We start from the raw sequence: 22,127 nt of genomic DNA on the forward strand, positions 1-22,127 counted from the left end.
ATCCCTATTTTTAACTATGACATCCCATATATGCCCATATCCCAGAATAGAAAGCTGTGTAGTTGCCAAGGTTTGGTTTACAGAGACAATTCTCCATTTCATTGCATAGAAGAGTCACTTATCTAGACATTCTTCCTACCTATTCTGAGCCTAATCAATATTTAATGATCATCCTCTTGAAAAATAATATCTTATTTATGTAACTTTATTCAGCAGATCAATATATTAAGGCTTAGTTATACTGCACACATTACAGACTGTATACAGGGAAAGCATTAGCATGATCCTGGAATATTGGAATTGCTTTTAGAGGAGCATGTCATTTTTACAATACATAGTATAAATACATTCAGTGATGACGTGTGAAGTGCAGTTTCCACATTTAAGCATCTTGACTATTGAGGATCCTTGTTGTTTCATCAGCGTTGCCTAATCAGTTATCAATCGGTGAGGAAAGGTCTGTTGAAAAGAAAAATCCGCAACCGGCTGTAAGGAATATCTTTCAGTGAAATGGTGAAATGGTATTGTCCAACCAAGTTTATAGATGAAATAAAGTAATAAATATAGATTTAAGGTTTGTGTGTCTTATTTTTGCATGAAGATCTGACAATTCTAGCTTCAAGTGGTTGAAGTGGTCTGTGATTTTCTAATATGAAGGTTGGATCTTCACTGTCTGACGAACATAGTAAACCCCGGAAATGGTTAAGCTGGTGACAAACGTAAAAAGAAAAACAGTTAAATAGACATCATTGATTAAGCAGTACGCTCAACAATGTCTGCATAAACCAATAATAACGCTTTACAATGGTTATAAGAAACCTTGTGATATATCTTAAGCCTGCTTTACACGAGACGATAGATTGTGCGATAGTACAATCGATCGTACCCGCCCCCGTCGTTTTTGCGTCATGGGCAATTAGTTGCCCATGGCACACAAACTCGTTTAACCCCCGTCACACGTACTTACCTTCCGGACGACCTCGCTGTGGCTGACGAACGTCCACTTCCTGGAGTGGGCGGGATGTTCGGCGTCACAGTGACGTCACACGGCAGCCAGCTAATAGAAGCGGAGGGGCGGAGATGAGCGGGATGTAAACATCCCGCTCACCTCCTTCCTTCCATTAAGCCGTCGGGTGCCGCGGGAGGTAGGTAAAGCTGCTGTTCATCGTTCCCGTGGTGTCACACGGAGCAACATGTGATGCCACAGAAACGATGATCAACCGCCGCCATTTTAATTAAACAATTTTATGAAACCTAGCGACGAGTACACGACTCACGATTTGTGAGCGATACTGCGTCCCTAGGAGGTGTCACATGAAACCACGTCATGCAGTATGGCGGATGTGCGTCACGAAAACCGTGAGCCCAACGACATATCGCACAATCTATCGTCTCGTGTAAAGCCCGCTTTAGAGAATTCTGCTTCTTTCCCCTCGTTTTGGCTCCTGAACATCCCATCTACTGTGAAAAAAGCAACTCTACTCCATATTGTTCATGATAAGATGGGATGTCAGCAAAGTGAGGTGTAAGATGCTGAGTTTTCTAACAAGTCTTTTACCTCACCCCAGAGCTGGATTCACATAATCACTGCTCACTTCTGCTCTATCTATATATATATATATAATTGCCTTATTCTGTCTGTCTGTCTTGCTCCAAAATGACGTCATTACAGTGACAACCGTCGCCACACTGCGCGCGCTAAAGAGCCTGCAACCAACGGCTCAGCTAACTAAACAGCCCGAACTACGGGCCGATAGGACGACGCCCGACACTTTTCCCCGCACCCACACGGAGCCCCGACTCCCCGGTGAGTGCTGCACCCCCGGGAGCCCACACGGCAACCCAGCCGATACATACCCACTGCTCACGTCCGCCTCCCCGCACACATTACCCCACTCGGCTCCACCACCCCCGCACTCCGCCCTCCGCATGTATACACTGAACACACACACACGAATAGTCGCCAGTCCCCAGCCATGCAGTCTCCAGCACTGATGTCCTCAGCTCCATGGCCCCACTCGGCTCCACCCCCCCGCACTCCGCCCCCGCACACATTACCCCACTCAGCTCTGCCCCCCCGCACTCATCCCTCCCCATATATACACTGAACACACACACGAATAGTCACCTGTTCCCAGCCATGCAGTCCCCAGCACTGACTGGTGACAAACGTAAAAAGAAAAAACAGTTAAATAAACATCATTGATTAAGCAGTACGCTCAACAATGTTTGCATAAACCAATAATAATGCTTTACAATGGTTATAAGAAACCTTGTGATATATCTTAGAGAATTCTGCTTCTTTCCCCTCATTTTGGCTCCTTAACATCCCATCTACTGTGAAAAAAAGCAGCTCTACTCCATATTGTTCATGATAAGATGGGATGTCAGCAAAGTGAGGTGTAAGATGCTGAGTTTTCTAACAAGTCTTTTACCTCACCCCAGAGCTGGATTCACATAATCACTGCTCAGTTCTGCTCTATCTATATATATATAATTGCCTTATTCTGTCTGTCTGTCTTGCTCCAAAATGACGTCATTACAGTGACAACCGTCGCCACACCGCGCGCGCTAAAGAGCCTGCGACCAACAGCTCAGCTAACTGAACAGCCCAAACTACGAGCCGACAGGATGACGCCCGACACTTTTCCCCGCACCCACACGGAGCCCGGACTCTCCGGTGAGTGCTGCACCCCCCGGGAGCCCACACCGGCAACCCAGCCGACATACCCACTGCTCGCGTCCGCCCCCCCACACACATTACCCCACTCGGCTCCACCACCCCTGCCCTCCGCCCTCCGCATGTATACACTGACACTGAACACACACACGAATAGTCACCAGTCCCCAGCCATGCAGTCCCCAGCACTGACGCCCTCAGCTCCATGGCCCCGCTCGGCTCCACCCCCCCGCACTCCGCCCCCCGCACACATTACCCCGCTCGGCTCCGCCCCCCATACTCAGCCCTCCGCATATATACACTGAACACACACGAATAGTCACCAGTCCCCAGCCACGCAGTCCCCAGCACTGATGTCCTCAGCGCCATGGCCCCGCTCGGCTCCACCCACCGCACTCCGCCTCCGTACACATTACCCTGCTCGGCACCGCCCACCGCACTCCGCCCTCCGCATGTATACACTGAACACACACACACACCTGGATAGTCACCTGTCCCCAGCCATGCAGTCCCCGGCACTGACTTCCTCAGAGCCATGGCCTCGCTCGGCTCCACTCCCCCACCGCACTCCTCCCCCTGCACACATTACCCCGCAGGAAGGGGGTACATGTCAGGATGGTGGCTGCACCACGATGGGGGCACATCCCAGCATTGGGCCACATCACAGCATCAGCATATTTTTACTTAACTTTACACTGTTCATGGCCTTCTTTCATTACAAGCCATGGACATCATTAAACATTAGACTCATCTATTAAAACTGTTCCTTCTGTTGTTTGTCATTTTAAAACCAATAAACAATTATAAGAATATTAAATTAATCCTAACCCATCCAGTCCATTCATTACCTTATTATTCAATCTGCTAACCTACATACACATTCTAGACTACCCGATGCGTTAGAATCGGGCCACCTTCTAGTAATCTCTATAATAGTGCAGATTTAAATTCTTTCAGTGTTTTTGATGCAGATTTCACTCATACTATTGAGTGGCAAAAATTCTACAGCAGCAAATAGAATTAAACAAAAAGCATCACAAATGCGGCAAAAGATAAAACCATAGATTATCCAGTGAGGGAAGGAAGCCCACCAGGAATAAGTAAAATCTTGCATTTTATTTCTTCAGTCTTAAAATATCCATTGCATATACATTTATCGGAAAAAACTGTAAAAACACTCTAGGGTGTATGTCAAGATACAGATCAACGCATTTCAGCTAACTTACAAGCCTTCATCATGATTAAGGCTTGTAAGATAGCTGAAACGCGTTGATCTGTAACTTGCCACACACCCTAGAGTGTTTTTAGAGTTTTTTCTGATGAATGTATATGCAACTAGGAGTTTTTTCTTGTTTTTTGTTACACACCTGTTCAGAGCTAATAGATATTGCTTCATGTAAGATAATCCACGTCACACATTCTAGGTAGGGACTTGTCGTTAGGGACCCTTGATACGTCCAGTAGTTTTGGTCATTTGGTAGCAAACTTGAAAGATCGAATTTTGTGAAGGGACATTCTTTATTCTAGAAAATATATAACAATCAGTTATTAAAAAAGGAATCAAATACATGATATATGTTGACAGTATTTATGACATTATAGACTCATAATAGGAGACATTCTGGTAAGACATATTTTCTGAGTTTCCTAATACTTTACAGTAGCCTTTTCATTTTGCTTACATTAGAATTAAAATGCTTCTCTGTAGGCTCCATAATTTTCGGAAATGACAATGTTTTTGTGGCATTTATCCCCAGATTTTCTTCCAGCAACAAAATGCTGACGCCAAATAATCAACAGATCAATTTGAAACACAGTACAATGTATTGATGCCATTTTTCCTTACTTTTAGTGTGTCTTTAGGTCCAGGAGGTTTTTGTTGCCAAAAAGCAGGAAACTTTGGGCAATTTGTTTTTACATAAACAAAATATTGGACCCACTCAGTGTACCCAAAGCTGTGCATCAGACTCTAATTTTTGGGATCTGGAAGAGGCTGTTGGTGCAGCTCATGTGAATTTTGTATCTATTGTTCAGAAACCCGTAACTAGGATTTATTGAACATGATGTAGTGCGATCCTCACCTGGGCATCTGCAACAACAGGTGTCTGAACACGTTATCTATTTTTTGTGCATCGGCCATGGATTATGTGTTATGCCACTGTGACGCCCTGGACTACTGAGGTCGTCACAGGGTTCTGCACAATCTTTCTCTCCCCGTCCAGGGCTGAACACCCCATGCTTCTGGGAATCTAACCTGCAGTCCTGCCTCCACCCGCATTCACAAATCCTAGAAACACCTTGCACCACACCTGTCAGGCACACCAGTGGGCTGCTTAAGCAGGAATAGGGCCGCCCACCTAGGGGTCAGGCAGGGAGGTGGGAGGTGTCAAGTCAGTTCAGTGGTAGCCCTCGAGCTGTGAGGAGCTCTGTTGAAGCTGGTAGTTATAGCTCCCAGGGGAGAAGCAGACTAGGTCGCAGACGGTGGTCTGGACCCAGAGGAGTCGGAGGGGATTGATGGTAGGTGCCTGGGACCTGTCTTGGAGGACGGTCAGCAGCCTGGGCCTAATCACTGGTCTGGGACCGAAGGCACGACGGGGTACACGGACCCTAGGTCGGGGAGAAGCTTCAAGCAACCCGGCAAGTAACCTGCGGAGAACAGGACCTCTATGGACTGTTCCCACGAAGCTCAGAGATGGGGGGCACTAGCGCAACGAGGGGGATCGGGCTTTCCAAACAAGCGGCCCACTGAAATCCGTGTAAGCCCCTGAGAGAAGGCTCCTTCACTTAGCCATAGTGGGGAGCGGGGGCCGGAAAGCTCTAAGCTGATGGGCCACAAAGGACACTCTACATTCTGTGCCAGGAGGCAGGTCACGGACCACCTGGCAGTGCTGCAGGGGATGGGACCCGGATGAGCTCCCCCAGGAGGGCAGCGGCACCCAGAGACTTGGCTTATCCTGTTGTCAGCGTCTGCTTTATTACTGAGTGAGTACCAGATTATCGCCTGCAACCAGCGAGCCTGTGCTCCCCCTGCACCCCACACCACCATCCAGAGTCCTGGGGTAATTCCCTACCCGCGGAGGGTCAGGTCTCCTAGCTGCCCCACTCCATCACCCCGGGTACTCCCAACGGCAGCGGCGGTTCTCCCAATTACCGTACACAACGGGCCGCGTCACAAACTATATATACCTTCCCTGTAAATACCCCCTTCTTCATTTGAGTGTGGCCCCTAGCCCCCGGGTCTGGAGACCCTCGAGCCATGATTAATCACACCCGGATCCGAGCGGTTCGACCGCTGCAGGGGCGACACACCACATTCACATCTAACCATGTATACTTTTTTTAATAAGCAAATGTTTATTGAGGCCCCACTAACTAAAACGGTGATGGATCACCCTTCCCATTAATATATAAAATATCACAAAGCCCTATAAAGATTATTAGATTGATGGGTACAATTGACATAGCTTTCCTCCTGTTTGAGTATGGCTAATCTGCATATCCTTTTTCTCAGGGAGTATTGTCTGGCATATACGTTTCCCTATGCCAGCTGGGCAGATTCTCCAAGGAGAAACAGTATCCTACATCTGAAGGCCTCTCCACAGCCAACAAGTATCCTACTCTGTACTGAAATTACATGAGCACAAACAAATAGCTGTCTACAGGTGGGTGTCTTCCTTATGGTAAAGAATTTGCTTAGGTAGAATAACCTAAATCACTTACAAGGCTTGATAATTATTTACAGACAGCCAAAAGTCTTAACACATTCGATTGGTCCACCTCTGACTTTGCAATGACATTTTTAAATGGGATTGTGCATCTGCAGTAGCAGGGAGCCGGCTATCGGACCAGATACCCCGTAAAGAAAGCAGAAATGGTTTATTACCATCTCTGCCTTCCTGATAGCTGTATATACAGGGTTGAAGAGGTGCTATTGTCGCAGGCAGAGGGGACACGCTCGCCACGCTTGGGTCCGGGGCTTCTGCTGCTGCTGCTCGGTGGCTCGAGCGGTGGACCGGACCCGGGGACTCGAGCAGCGCTCCTCACCCGAGAGTGAAAGGGGGGTGGTTTGGTTAGGGAGATTGTTCCTGACGCCACCCACGGGACGTGGTGATGATGGCACCACCGCTGCTGGTAACGGGGATCCCGGGAGAGATAGTAGGGTGCAGCTGAGATGTTGTCCCCTCCATGGGCAGGGGTTGGTGATCCCGGGGCCCGATGGTGTAACGGGGAGGTCGGATGGTTGGGGTGCAGGGACTGCGCGGCGCGGTGCTGGACGGCACTGGTGTACTCACTCAGACAATCACTGACAGAGTCTCTGGTAAACTAAAACAGCCGGATGGACGGGTCCCGCAGCCGGCTGCAGTGTTGTTGTTGTGCTCTCCCCGGACGGCTGATGGCGGCTGTCTTTCCCTGCACCTTTGAGAAAGTTCTTGACTCCTGTGGTTGCCCACCGGTAGTCCGCTCCCCGGCGTATAGGTGCCGTAGGAGCCCGTTTTGCCCGCAGGCGCTGGCCCTTGGATCTCTAGCCTGTGGCGGTGGCTGTATATCCTCTCTGGGTGGACAGTTGCCTTCAATCAGGACTTTAGTAGTTGGGAAACCCCTGGGGTTCCTGTCACATTCGGATTTGACTATTGACGGCGACTCCAAGCCTGGTCGGGGTTCGATGGCCTTGCCTGTGTGCTTAGCTTTACTCCGTTCCCCAGTCCGGTACTGGCGGGCCGACGCCCGACCCCGGTCCTTACGGCTCTGCGGAGTTCCACTAACTCCTGCAGACGGCTACCACCATCTGCCAACCTTGCTGTCAGTGTCTGGGCTCCAATCCAGACACCCAAGTGTTCACTCCTCTCACTTTCACCTCCTAAACTGATCTGACACTTTTCCCGCCTCCAGGCTGTGAACTCCTTGGTGGGTGGGGACAACCGCCTGGCTCCGCCCCACCTGGTGTGGACATCAGACCCTGGAGGGAGGCAACAAGGGTTTTGTGTTTGGCTGCTGTAACTGCCTAGGGTGGGGGGGGGTGTGTTGGTATGTATGTGACGACCTGGCTAGTCCAGGGCGTCATACTATATACACAGTTCAAAACATCTCTTCCGCTTTCCATCCCAGAAACACTGCTCATTCCCAGGAAAGCATTACTGACACCAATCTGGCTTCACTGCAGCTGGCTGGAAAGTAGTATCTGCGCCCCCTAATACCTACCTGGGCGTGCGCTGATGAAGCTGGAAAATGTCATTTTACATTGCCGGGAAGGCAAAACATAATGTTCATGCTTGATAGTTGTATCATCAGCTGAGGATCAGATAATATCTGGGGGGTGTTCAGAGTTATCCCCTCCCCCTGTTAGAATTAGCATAAGTAGTATACAAACTATTCACTTTTTCTCTTGGAGGACCTGTGTGAGGTCATATACATGTGACCAGAAGGGGCGGGGCCTCAGCCAACAGAAAAATGTTGCTTCGTGGAATTAGTTTTGTTGGCTGAGGTCCCGCCCCTTCTGGTCACATGGGTATGACCTCACACAGGTCCTGCAAGAGAAAAAGTGAATTGTTTGTATACTATTTATGCTAATTCTAACGGGGAGGGGATAACTCTGATTACCCCTCAGATATTATCTGACCCTCAGCTGCTGTCACTCAAGAAGCTGATGAATTTATAAACTTTACTTTCTTGGGTTTCAAAATCTATACATCCAAGCTGACCATTAAAGGTATGTAAAGAATCAGCGTGATAGTGCCAGTACTGCACTGGCTTTAGGTGATATACGAAAATCCGGGTGATTGGTTCCCTTTAATCACAACCCACTGTGCTTGATTATAAGATCCAAGGCAGGACTAGTCAGGAGGAATCAACATTACTCAGACTAGTCCTGAATAGAGATGAGCGGACCCGTGAAAGTTCGGTTTGGAGGGTTCACCTGAACTATAGATGAAGTTTGGTTTGGAACTCGGACTTGACCTGAACCTCAATGGAAGTCACTGATTGGGCAGTTCGAATCTCAGCCACATGCAGCCAGCCATAAACAAGTGACTTCTAGGGGAGGGTGAGCAGGGTTGTTCTATATTTTTTTGGTACACACTAAATCCGATAATGCTGTAAGAGCCACTCAAACACTGCAAGCAGCTCGCACTGGGCTGAGCACCGTGCGTACCCAAGCAGAGTGATGCTCGTGCAAATGGTTTGCATACGTAAAGCATCCGAACTCTGTTTTTTTTTAAGTCTTTGTTTTTTATGAACATCAAACACTAAACCTCAAGTTCACTCATATCTGGTCATGAATAATTTGCATACCACAAGCCAAATTTCTAACTCGATTTTTCAGATTTAGAAATAAGGGTATGGCACATAAATCTTATAATCCAGGAATAAACTCACACAAAATGATGATGCCCATTTAGGGGGGGACTGGGGAGCTGATAGGTGCTTTTAAAAACTACATGTATCAAATGAGAAAAATGTGTCTGGTAAAGAATGGGGGAAACTGACCCAGCCTTGAGGTTAAAAAAATCAAACATTGACTTGTGCAGTGTAGGCACCTCCAATTTTTGACACTAGAGTACCAGCTTTATTCCTTTGTTGATTAAGCTAATTTGCACTAAAATGATTAAAGACACTGAAGCTATTCCTGAACATACAGTTGACTTTTGTACTTATTTTCACAGCCTTGTCGTCTAGTTCTGTAGTTCATAGTCTGAATATACCTTGTAAAGACATTGTCTATCTGGTAGCAGATACATTGGCACATACCTTTGTTTTGACCTGGTCCAGATTATCGATGATATTTTGAATGACTGGATTCACTTCTCCAATCTGTAAAGAAATGATTTTATTTATTGCACTTAGCTAATGGTTATTCAGAAATAGGGGAGTGGTAAGACAAGCTGACCTTTGATCACCAATGATATTGTGTAGGTTATAAATGATACTACTTTGGTAAAACTAAGGTCATTAATAAAAAGGGTCTGTCCCTCCAAAAATGCAAGCTAAACTACTTATACAAATGACAAAAAAAAGAGTTGCATTCTGAAAATGCTAAAGGAGGCAAACCATGAATGTAAGAATATAAACATGCATTACTGCTAAAGGAAATCAAGAAAAAGTTGAGATATTTAGCATACAAAAATGTCCATTTCCATATCTGCCCAGTAGCCACGTCAAGGCATATCTCGTAATACTGGGTACCTACTCTAAAGCCTCTCTCTGGGTTTAAAAAGCTTCATGTGTATTGGCGAGTAGGAACCTGGTATAGAGAATAAAATCACCTTGGGCTAATGGGGGAGGGGTGCACAGTCAGAGGGAATGACTCCATAATCTACACAAAAAGACTGACGGCATTCCCAGACATGCAGTGTGAACAGGTGCAAAACTGAACATGACATAATGACAAAAAAAGTCAGCTGCGCTCTGAAATGCTAAAGAGTGCAGACCATGAATGTAAGAACATAAACATGCATTACTGCTAAAGGAAATCTAAGAAAAAATTGAGATATTTAGCATACAAAAATAGCCATTTCTCTATATGATCAGTAGCCGCGTGATTTTATTCTCTAGTAGCAGGTTCCATCCAAGATAGTGGAGGGTGACAGGTCAAGAGGAAGTACCCCACTCTGAGAGGAAGGAAGAAAAAGGAAGGCCATGTCTGTCATAATGGTGTGAAGAATAAAGTGAACTTTCTGGGGGCCTAAGTGAGCTCTGGTGTTGTGTGGGTTTCTGACTGTTTACAACAATGACCGCCGACGAGGTGACCATCACTGGCCTGAAGAAACCAGTAAGTGTCGTCCACCCCACCCGACGTCTAGTGAGCACCCAGAGTCTCCTTAGCGAAGGAGTGTGGTGCTTGAGTGCCATGGGGCTTGTGTGGCGCCCCTGAGGCTTCCATCGCCACAGAGATATTGCACCTCAGCCAGAGGTGTGGTATCCCATCCCGGGTAAGAATGGGGTCATCTACCGGTTCACAGATAAAACCTGCACACACCAATTGGTAGGCACACACCGGGTCAGGGATAGTGGCAGTAACCCCCATAGATGATCTGGTCATCGGGCCGTAAGTCCCATCTACTGGTCCCAATGGTGTGGGTGGGGCCTAGCCAGGGGGAGTGTGGGAGGAGTCAGAGAGAGTGAGCAGAGGAACAAGTCAGTCAGTTCCAGGAAGAAAGGAGTGAAGGAGGTTCCTGGTGGAGATCCTGGGGTCTTGCTAGGCCCGGGTGACACCGAAAGAAGGGATTCCAGGGTCACGGAAGGGCAATTGTCCCATGACCTGTTCCACTAGAAGATCGGGTGGAGGGATCCGGCTGTAAAAACAGGGACGGTCCCTAGACTGAGAGAAGAAAGACATTTCCTTAAAGTAAAACCGAAGGCTTGGGAGATCGCTGCAAGCACTCAGGGCCACGACCCGCCACAGATCACCGGAAAAGGTGAGCAAGATACGACTGAGGTCAACCACCTTTGTACAGGCCCTGTGGTGGAGGCGCAAGACAATCCAATACAGTTGAGCGCTGAGAGACAGCCAGAGAAAGGACACATAGAGGGGTGCACCGGTACTGACCCTTGACCTATCCGGGATCGGTGGAGGCCCACAACAGCGGATCCTGACATACTGCGGGTAACTGGTCCGTGCAACTGTGAGACTAACAGTGAGTAAACATCTTAACTGCAAGCCCTGTGTCGTCTGCTCTATCCTGCACCACATCATCAAACACCATAGACTTTACCAAGCACCAAAGGTTGCCCCGGGGGTACCCGCTCTACCTGTGGAGAGTAAGAAACACCTCAGCTGCCATAACATCAGCCCCGGAGGTCCCTTCCAGCAGCTGTGGCTCCATAGCTGCAAATTACCACAGGTGGCTCCATAGCTGCAAATTACCACAGGTGGCATCACGAATTTAATTAAACTAAGACTCTCATCATCATTTCCCTATCTGCCACAACATTTGTATTGACTCCGCCAGGGTCACAGAATCGGGCCCCGCCACCGCTTACTACCCCGGACTAGTCCGGCCCGACACCGAGTCACCTAAGGCCCTGGGGCGGGCGAGTCACTTGCACATTCTGTCAATGAATCAGTCGCCTCTGACTCCATGGACTGAGGTGAACAATGTGTGCTAGTCTTGCTGAATCAAGGCCTATGTTAACATGTTCATTTGGAGAAAACTTAATGGATCCAATTTCTAAATGATGCAAACTGAAGCATAGGGGCCTCACATTATTATGGGATGTGTCTGGTTTCTGTCTGGTGCCAGTTATTTTTGAGCAGAAGAAAACATTTCTGCACGTTTCACCTTTTCTTCCCTTTTAAAAAAAGGAAACAACATAAACAAGACATAGCTCAAAATAATCAATCAGATCCCTCTGTATCAGTTTCCATTAGTTAGCAAATGGATCCACTTTAGGAAAAGTCAAATGGAATTACAGCCCAAAATGGAAAACACAAATGGACAAGGCCCAGAGCTTAACAACTTGACAGGCAAATAGGCCCTGGAATAAAATGCACTAAAATGTATGGACAGAGTGGCATAGAGAGGGCTAGATATTGAGTTATTAGATTGGACAGATACATTTTTCTTCATATTAATTATTAAAGGTAGAATAAAGCCTGCTGTATAAATTGCTTTCCTTTCAATTAGGCTGTAAACCACGGAGGCCGTTTACAGTTCACGTTTGAAAATCCGTAAAGCTCTGACTTCTTACCAGGTATTTGGTTAATTTTCGTGCTGAAAGGAAACATGTGATCTCCACAGAAATACCAGCAGATTACAGAGAAGGATGTTGTTGACAAGAGAGGCTAGTATAACTGGATTAGATGGGCGGCCATGTAACTGACCCGGCACTGTGATCATTACCGCTTCTCCCAGAGGAAGGACAACCCCTTCAATAACTCTTTAATATATTCCTTTAAAGGGTTATCCCCCACCCCCCTCTCCCCCCCAAAAAAAACAACAAACTGAAGGGGGATACCTTGCTGATTACTGGGAGTCCGACTGCTGGGATCTCCGATGATTTTAAGATTGGAGCTGAGGGTCTCAGCACTCACACTCCCAGCAATCAGCAAGATATCCTCTATCTTATGGATACAGGGTGACTTCTTTGGGAATATCAAATTAGTAACAGTTTGACGGTGTACAACTATCTTGTACTAGTTACTGTGGGGAAAAATAGTATTTAGTCAGCCACCAATTGTGAATTTTTCCCACTTAAAAAGATGAGAGAGGCCTGTAATTGACATCATAGGAAACACCACAACTATGAGAGACATAATGAGAAAACAAATCCAGAAAATCACCTTGTCTGATTTGGCAAGATTTTGTTTGCAAATTATGGTGGAAAATAAGTATTTAGTCATCTAAAAACATGCAAGATTTCTGGCTCTCACAGACCTGTAACTTCTTCTTTAAGAGGCTCCTCTGTGCTCCACTCATTACCCGTAGTAATGGCACCTGTTTGAGGTTGTGGACAGGTGTCTTTTATACTGATAACAAGTTTAAACAGTCACACTCAAAACTCCACTATGGTGAAGACCAAAGCGCTGTTGAAGGATACCAGAAACAAAATTGTAGCCCTGAACCAGGATGGGAAGACTGAATCTGCAATAGGCAAGCAGCTTGGTGTGATGAAATCAATTGTGGGAGCAATAATTAAAAAAATGGAAGACATACAAGACCACTGATAATTTCCCTCAATCTGGGGCTCCACGGAAGATCTCACCCCATGGGGTCAAAATGATCACAAGAACAATGCCAAAATCCAGAACAACACGGGGGAACCTAGTGAATGACGTGCATAGAGCTCGGACCAGCGTAAAAAAGTCTACTATCAGGAACACTATGCTGCCAGGGTCTCAGATCCTGCAGTGCCAGGCTTGTTCCCCTGCTTAAGCCAGTACATGTGTGGGCCCATCTGAAGTTTGTTAGAGAGCATTTGGATTATCTAGAAGAGTAATGGGAGAATGTCATATGGTCTGCTGAAACCAAAGAAGAACTGTTTGGTAGAAACACAACTCTTTGTGTTTGGAGGAGACAGAATTCTGAGTTGCATCCAAAGAACACCATACCTACTGTGAAGCATGGGGGTGGCAACATCATGCTTTGGGACTGTTTCTCTGCAAAGGGACCAGGATGACTAATGTGTGTGCATGAAAGAATGAATTGTGCCCTGTATCGTAAGATTTTGAGTGCAAACCTACTTCCATCAGCAAGAACATTGAAGATGAAAAGTGTCTGGGTCTTCCAGCATGATAATAATCCCAAGCACACTGTTACTGCAAGGGCAATGAAGGAGTGGCCTCGTAAGAAGCATATGAAGGTCCTAGACAGTCTCCAGATCTCAACCCCATAGAAAACCTTTGGAGGAAGTTGAAAGTCCATGTTGCTCAGCGACAGGCCCAAAACATCACTGAGGAGATCTGCATGAAGGAATGAGCCAACATACCACCAACAGTGTGTGTCAACCTTGTGAAGACTTACAGAAAATGTTTGACCTCTCATTGCCAACGAAGGATATATAACAAAATATTGAGATGAACTTTTGTTATTGACCAAATACTTATTTTCCACCATAATTTGCAAACAAAATCTTGCCAAATCAGACAAAGTGATTTTCTGCATTTGTTTTCTCATTTTGTCTCTCATAGTTGGGGTCTACCTATGATGTCAATTACAGGCCTCTCTCATCTTTTTAAGTGGGAGAACTTGCACAATTTGTGGCTGACTAAATACATTTTTCCCCACTGTATGTATGTATAGTAAATAATCACTACGCAACAACCCTCTGCATCTAATCAAAACAAGAATTCCACTATTATTACACTTGTAAAAAATGTGAGGCCCTTAGCTGACATTTTTTGATCAAAAAGTGTATAAGCCAGTGACAAGGTGACCTAACGAGATGGACCATAACTCTACTGACTCACCTCTCTATGTGTCCAACCAAGCCTCAAATGTCCAGGACAAGAGATAGGATCTGGCTCGGCTCTAAATAGAACCAGTCTGGGAAAGATTGTGCTTGGCCCAGGGGGCTGCCAAACCTCATATTGAACAATGTAGAAAAACAGGGCCGTTTAGTTTTATCCATCCATCTATCCCAGACTTAACACTAATCTGGATCCTATCTCTTCCTTTATTATTTGAGGCCTCTAGGCACATGGAGAGGTGAGTCACTAGAGCTAGGTACCATCCAATGAGGTCATCTTGTCGCTGGTGGAAGGCTTTTACATGGTCCTTGATAAGAAAAAAAATGTTAAGCAAGTTCCTCACTTTTTTTATTTACGTATGTAGAAATAGTGGAATTGATGTATTCATAAAGCCTGCTTTACACCTTACGATATCACATACGATATCATATGTGATCGTACCCACCCCCATCGTATGTGCGGCACATTCAATTTGTTGACCGTGTCGCACAATCGATTAAAAGCTGTCACACGTACTTACCCCTCCATACGACCTCGATGTGGGCGGCAAACATTCACCTCCTGGAGTGGGAGGGACGTTCGATGTCACACCGACGTCACACGGCCGCCAGCCAATAGAAGCGGAGGGGCGGAGATGAGCGGGACGTAAACATCCCGCCCACCTCCTTCCTTCCGCATTGCCGGCGGGAGCCGCGGGACGCAGGTAAGATCGGTTCATCATTCCCGGGGTGTCACACACTGCAATGTGTGCTAACTCGGGAACATTGAACAACAATTTTTAGGAATTGAACGACGTGCATGCGATGAACGTTTTATTGTTCAATCGCAATCGCACGTAGCTGTCACATGCTACAATATAACTTACGATGCCAGATGTGCGTCACTTACGACGTGACCCCGCCGACACATCGTAAGATATATTGTAGCGTGTAAAGCCCGCTTTAGTTGTAGAGCACTGACGTAGAGTGTATGCATCTATGTCTGTTTATAGGCCGCAATGTACGTGTACCTTTATATTCCCTTAATACTAAAGGTGTGTCGGCCTTTTATCACGTTTTCTGTTTCTGGTAGGCCCTACCTCAATTCAGGTTCAAAGCTTATAGTAAATCTGGAGTTATTGGTTATCTAAATATACCAGATATTAGAAATTATAGTGGAATTTTTTTAGTTTTCAAGAGGATCCCACTATTTTCCAGCAGAGATGTATGTATGAAACTCTGATATAGAGAATCAGCTTTAGGCTTGGACCAGGTTCGTTCATGATAAAATGTTATAAAAGGTCTTTATATACTGTTTTATTTGTATCTCTTTTATGGCCACAGAGTATGATGCCCCTCACAAAGCCCCTTCCACACAGTATGAGGCCCCAAAGATGCCCCCGACACACAATGTGAAATACTCCGACACATTCTGATGTCCTCTACAGTGCTTCTCCCACACATTATCATGACCTCCATAGGGCTTCTCCCACATATTATAATGCCCCCACAGTGCCCCTTCCACACAATATAATACCCCACAATGCCCCTTTCACACACTATGATGACATCCACAGTGCCCTCCCATGCAGTATAATGACCCACAAAGCCCCTCTCACACATTAATATGCCCCCATAGTGCCTCTACTACACAGTATAATGCCACACAATGCCCTACCACACAAAATGATGCCCCCCACAGTCCTCCTCCTACTCAGTATAATACCCTACAATGCCTTTGACACGCCTGCGCCAGGGCTTGGGGTGACTCGTTACCAGGCCGCGGTTCTGCTCCTGGAATGCAGCGGTGGTGTGGCCCGGTTCCGTGACTCCGGCGGTGTAATTTAGTAAATAGGAAAGGAATGATGACAGTTTATTTGTGATGCCACCTGTGTTATGCGGCAAGTTAGGTGCCGCCACTGCTGGATGGGGGACCTCTTTGGCAGATGGTGATGCTGCTGAGATGGTACAGCTCTCCACAGGCAGTGCTGGGCCCCAGGGCAGATGGGGGTTGTAGTAAGTTCCAAGGTAACACGACATCCCAGTGACCGCCTTTGGGGTGCTGGGGTTTCACTGTGATGGGCTCCAGCTGATCCCGGGTAGTTTGGAGGTCAAGTCCTGTGTACCTTTCTTATGTGTACCTTCCCTGGTCGTCTTCCTGCGCTTGCTTCTCCCTCCTGCCTTGCGCCCTCAAACACAGAGACCTGAACCAGTGCCCACGGACCCTTTTGGGTGGCATAAAGCTCTATCCCTTAGTCCTTTGGGGTCACCTTCCAGTGAATTCGTGTGCGGATGTGGCCTCGATGCGTGCAGTCACCTCGGCCAATGGTTTTACTAGCAGAGTACATAGGTTCTTCTCCTCTAGCCTAGGGACCAGTCCCCGATTTGCGGCCAAGTCCTTTGACCCAAAGATTGTATGTGGAATAAGGCCATGGGAGGGTGTTGGACTTCCCGTGGTCTTTAGGACCCCTTGTGCCTTGGTCGACCTGCGCCGGCTCCAGACCACAGGTCTTTCCTCCTCAACTGCTCCTTCTAACTCTCTGACTTTCTCCACACTCCACTACTGTGTGTACCCACTCTTAAGACTCCACCCCCAGGCCTGGCTTTGGGTTTAACATGCCCTTGCCATATCTGATGAGGTGTTGCTGAGTGAGAGTGTCGTGTTTTGTGTGAACCGGTAGTGACCTCCTCCATTCCCAGGATGGAATACCACACCTCTGGATGAGGTGCAGTACCTCTGTGGCGATTGAAGCCTCAGGGGCGCCACACCTTTCCCAGACATTATAATGCACCTCTAGTTCTTCCCTTATACATTATGATCCCTATTTTTAGGTACTTATCATTATGAAAAAGCAGGACAATAACTAAAGTGGCTGCTTTTAACAGCTCTTGCATCACCCAACTTTCACAGACTTGTTCATAAAATGTGCTCTGTTACACATTAGTAGGTCTTTTACATGGGAAATTTTCATGTTTTCAGGATTACTACTTTTTATGTTTTAGTGGAAAGTTATAGGTCTATAGTTATATACAGTCATGAAAGTCAACATTATTCAATTAGTAAATGTACATAAAACGATCATGATTGGACAGTTGCTGGCAGTGCTCCGAGTACCTTCAATAGCACACCTAATACAGCCAAGCCGTCCGGATGCTTCACAGCCTCATCGAAGGATGGATACTTCTGTGCATTCCAGTGCACTATGTGCAACTTCAAAAGACAACATTTTTTTTAATATTTTATCGTTTCAACACTTGTTCTACAAGTACAATTTATAAAGTACATATATGTAACGACAAGGTTCATGTATAGTTAAATAGAATTTACCTAATATTGTTGTTATCATTAATCCTCCTAACTGGAAAATTGATTAATAATGCACAGTCAGCTGTTTTCAGAATTGCCTTATCACTTTGAGTAGAAAGATTGGTTGCTAGAAATATATTTCCTGAGAACCTTGTGATTGTCAAACATTGTATCCCTAGCAATTAATCTGTCTTTTGTATCAGTCGGTCATTATATCCCTAGCAGCCAATATGTCTTTTGAATGTGCATTCATCTCCCCTTCTGCGCTGTTTCTGGTGCCATACTAGTGTTGTTTCAGTACTCAAGATTCAATCCGACCTTGATGCTTCTTCCCCTATCGCAGCAATGCAATCTCAGAGACACAGAAAAAAACTGCAGCTGCATCTCCCTCCTCCCTGTCGTTTGTTTTCTATATTTTATTCTATATTACTCCAGGTTATTAAAGACAATGAAGGAGAAAAAAAACAATTTTAAAACAATAAAATAGCAGCTAGGGCTAAAACTCACAGTGAATCAGTGCCAAATTTGCAACAACATTTGCAAATATCACGTGGATTTTGTTGTGATTTGAAATGGCAAAAGCATGTGCGGACCTACCCTAAGTGGCACTGAATATCTAGACATAATTGCTCTTTGATTAGACATGAATCACATATATTACATAAGAAGCATGCCACTCTGATTGTGATGCAACACTAAATTGTTATCTTAACTAGTGTTGAGAGGACCCGGATCTGAAAAATCCGGATCCGCATGGTTCGAGGTTCCGATCCGAGTCCGACCAGTACCCGGGATCCGGGGTGCACGATCCGGATCCGTTTTTTGTTTTTTTTTCTCTCTCTCTCTCTCTCTCTCTCTCATAATGGTCAGACCATTGTCATTTGTAGCTTGCTCTGTGAATTGTGTGCCTCATGTTTTGCTGTCTAATACTTTGCTGCCTGACCTTTTCTGACTTTTCTTTTGACTCCTCTTTTGCCTAGCCCTTTTGTCTCTATATGTACTGTTTGGCTCTGAAAACGCACTGTAACCTGTTTACTCTTTTGCCTTAAGGCCGCTTTACATGCTATGACATCGCTAGCAATTACTAGCGATGTCGAGCGCGATAGCACCCGCCCCCGTCGTTGTAACGATATGTGGTGATCGCTCTCGTAGCGAACATTATCGCTACGGCAGCGTCACACGCACATGCCTGTGCAGCGACGTCACTGTGACCGGGAGACCTCCTCCTTTCTAAAGGGGCGTTTCATTCAGCGTCACAGCGACGTCGCAGCAGCGTCACTGAACCGCCGCCCAATAGAAAAGGAGGGGAGGAGATGAGCGGCCAGAACATGCCACCCACCTCCTTCCTTCCTCCTTTTCCGGTGGACGCAGGTAAGGAGATGTTTGTCGTTCCAGCAGCGTCACACATGGCAGTAACGACAAACAACATCGTTACTGCAGCAGCAACAATAATTGGGAAGGGACCCCCATGTCACCGATGAGCGATTTTGAATGTTTTTGCGACGATTCAAAATCGCTCATAGGTGTCACACGCAACGACATCGCTAAAGCGGCCGGATGTGCGTCACAAATTCTGTGACCCCAACAAGATCGCTTTAGCGATCTCGTAGCGTGTAAAGCCACTTTTATCCTTTTGCCTTTACGTACTCTCCTAGTATTTGATCTTAAACTCCTTGACACCTCTATCTCTTGGCTTGCCGTGGTTAAAACAGCCAGCGTCAGAGATACTCTGGCATCCGATACAAAATATTTAGGGTGGAAAAAGTTTGCAAAAAAGGTACCTTTATTATTTTACTATGTAGGACTCTGAACAGGTGGATTTTGGCTTTGATGCTTTGAACCAATTTTCTTGTGTTACCATAAGTGTAAGAGTGTTGAAAATGAATCCACCATCCTCCTCTCAAAGATTTCTGGCACCTGGACCATGTACTATACAGATAGGTGAGATCTTTCTACCCATAGATGGTGAGGAGCTAAGCACACCATAGGGAGTTTGTATGCTGATGCCTGAATGTGAAGAAGAATACCTCATCAGAGAAGACACAAAAAAAAGACTAGTGCCTGTGTGTGAGACTGATACATGCAAAATGTGAGAGTAGGCCTAAGAACAATAGAACATTGTTGTCATAGATTGATAGAGTAACAAGCACTGAGCAAGTGTGCTGTGTTGCATTGAGGAAAAGCAGCGATATTTGGCGCTAACGAATGACACAAGCCATTCAGCCCTCATTTGAAATGTCCTTTTACACAGACCAATGCCAAATGCATGGGAACACTTAACTAAAGGGGTGTTCTCTAGAGATAAGTGAACCCATGGAAGTTCGGTTTAGCCGGTTCAGCCGTACTTTAGATAATGCTCAGTTTGGGACCTGGACTTGACCTGAAGCCTAATGGAAGTCACTAATTGGGCAGTTCATGTCTCTGCCCATTTGCAGACAGCCATAAACAGAGCAGTTCCGGGGGTGGGTGGGCAGGTGTTTTACATATATTAGTTTATTTTTTTGTATACACTACATCTGATCATGCTGTTACGCCCAGTAGGAGCCATTCAAATCAAACACTGCAAGCAGCTCATCCTAGGCTGAGCACCAAGCGTACCAAAGTACAGCGATGCTTGGGCGAGTGGTGTTCATACGTAAAGCATCCGAACTCCAAAGCTGAACTGTATTTTTTTTTAAAGTCTGTGTTTGGTACGAACACCGAACCTCGGGTTTGCTCATCTCTAGAGTTCTCAAGTTCTTACATTTCTTTATTTAATTATACAGCATGAAAATAATAACATTTGTAATTTACTTGTTTTATTTATTTGGTATCACTCTTCTGGAATGAGAGATTTTATTTTTTATAGTGTACAGCTGGTTTCCATGGAGCCCGGCCTCTAGTGCCTGGCCAAGAATGCACCAATGGAAAGGAGTTAACATCCCAGTCAGCTCTCTCTAGTCCAGGGTTCCCCAACTCCAGTCCTCGAGGGCCGCCAACAGTGCATGTTTTCAGGATTTCCTTAGCATTGCATGGGTGTTGGAATCATCAACTGTGCAGGTGATTAAATTATCACATGTGCAATACTAAGGAAATCCTGAAAACATGTGTGACGCCCTGGGCAAGCCAGGGGTCACAGGTAACTACATCACCACACCCTACACCCCGGTTAGGCACATCAAAGCTAGACCAGAAATCCTTGTTGCCTTCCTCCAGGGGCTGATGTTCACACCAGGGGGTGGAGCCAGGCGGTTGGTCTCCACCCACCGAGGAGTACACAGTCCTGGAGGCGGGAAAAGAGCTCAGATTAGAGTAAAGCTAGGGAAGTGAAGGAGTAAAGAGTGTAGTTTGAGAAGCGAAAGTGTGAGTAAAGTGGTAGTAGAGCAAGCAGAAACTGACTGAGAGCGTCCGGGTGTGTGCCCCGGACAGTGACAGCAAGGTTAGCAGACGGCGGTGACCGTCTGCAGGAGTGGCCGATCAGAGTTGCCGAAAGGACCGTGGACGGGTGGTGGCCCGGTGGTACCAGAGCGGTACACAAAGTGAGGTCAGCACCATTGGCAGGGGCCTTTCGGATCCCGGCAAGGCTTGGAGTCGCCGTAATTTGCCAAATCCGTCAGTGAAGGGGACCTCCGGGTTTCCAAACAACCAAGTCCCGATTGAAGGCAAAAGTCCAACCGTGTGGGAGAGACACCGCCACCGCCAAGGCACCAGTTTCTCAGGGCTAGTGCCTGCGGGCAAAGAAGGGGCTCCTCCGGCCCATATCCAAGCCGGGGAGCGGGTTACCGGTGGGAACCCATCGCTACCAACCGAAGTACTAGGTGCAGGGAAAGAGACAGTCACCGTTAACTACCGGGGAAAAGCAACAGCAGCCGTCCGTGGGAACCGTCTTTCCAGCCGTGTGTTTTACCGTGAACTGTGTCAACGTCTCAGGCTGAGTGAGTACCACAGTGCCGTAAGGCACAGCGCTGCCCCCGCGACCCTGCACCTCTCCAGGCCCCATAGCCCGCCTGACACCCTGTCCAACCCCATCACCGGGACCATCAACCCCCTACCCACGGAGGGGAGGACTAACAACTTAGCTGCTCCAGTCACCGCTCCCGGGATCCCCGTTCAGAGCAGCGGTGGTGTCACTAAAATCACCACAACCGTGGGTGGTGTCACGGACAATCACCAAATTCCCCACCACCAAAACAAGCTACCCCCCTTTCACTCACGGGTGAGGAGCGCCGCTCGAGTCCCCGGGATCCGGCCCATCGCTCGAGCCACCGAGCAGCAGCCGCA

At 46.8% G+C, this 22,127-nt stretch overlaps 1 protein-coding gene across 2 annotated transcripts in view; it reads right to left on the reverse strand.

Annotated features, from left to right (window-relative positions):
* Positions 1–202: 202 nt before the first annotated feature.
* Positions 203–22,127, reverse strand: part of LOC142244088 (carbonic anhydrase 13-like) — a 72,455-nt gene continuing 50,530 nt past the window's right edge. For both annotated transcript variants that reach the window (XM_075316284.1, XM_075316285.1), the window contains exons 4-7: positions 17,676–17,771; positions 9,425–9,487; positions 4,048–4,203; positions 203–707 (exon numbers count right to left, since the gene is read on the reverse strand). In XM_075316284.1, the coding sequence (XP_075172399.1) occupies positions 570–707; positions 4,048–4,203; positions 9,425–9,487; positions 17,676–17,771 (453 nt within the window). In that variant the 3' untranslated portion in view covers positions 203–569. The remainder of the gene's footprint in view (positions 708–4,047; positions 4,204–9,424; positions 9,488–17,675; positions 17,772–22,127) is intronic.

This window comes from Anomaloglossus baeobatrachus, chromosome 6, assembly GCF_048569485.1.
Source record: "Anomaloglossus baeobatrachus isolate aAnoBae1 chromosome 6, aAnoBae1.hap1, whole genome shotgun sequence".
Classification (NCBI taxonomy): Eukaryota; Metazoa; Chordata; class Amphibia; order Anura; family Aromobatidae; genus Anomaloglossus; species Anomaloglossus baeobatrachus.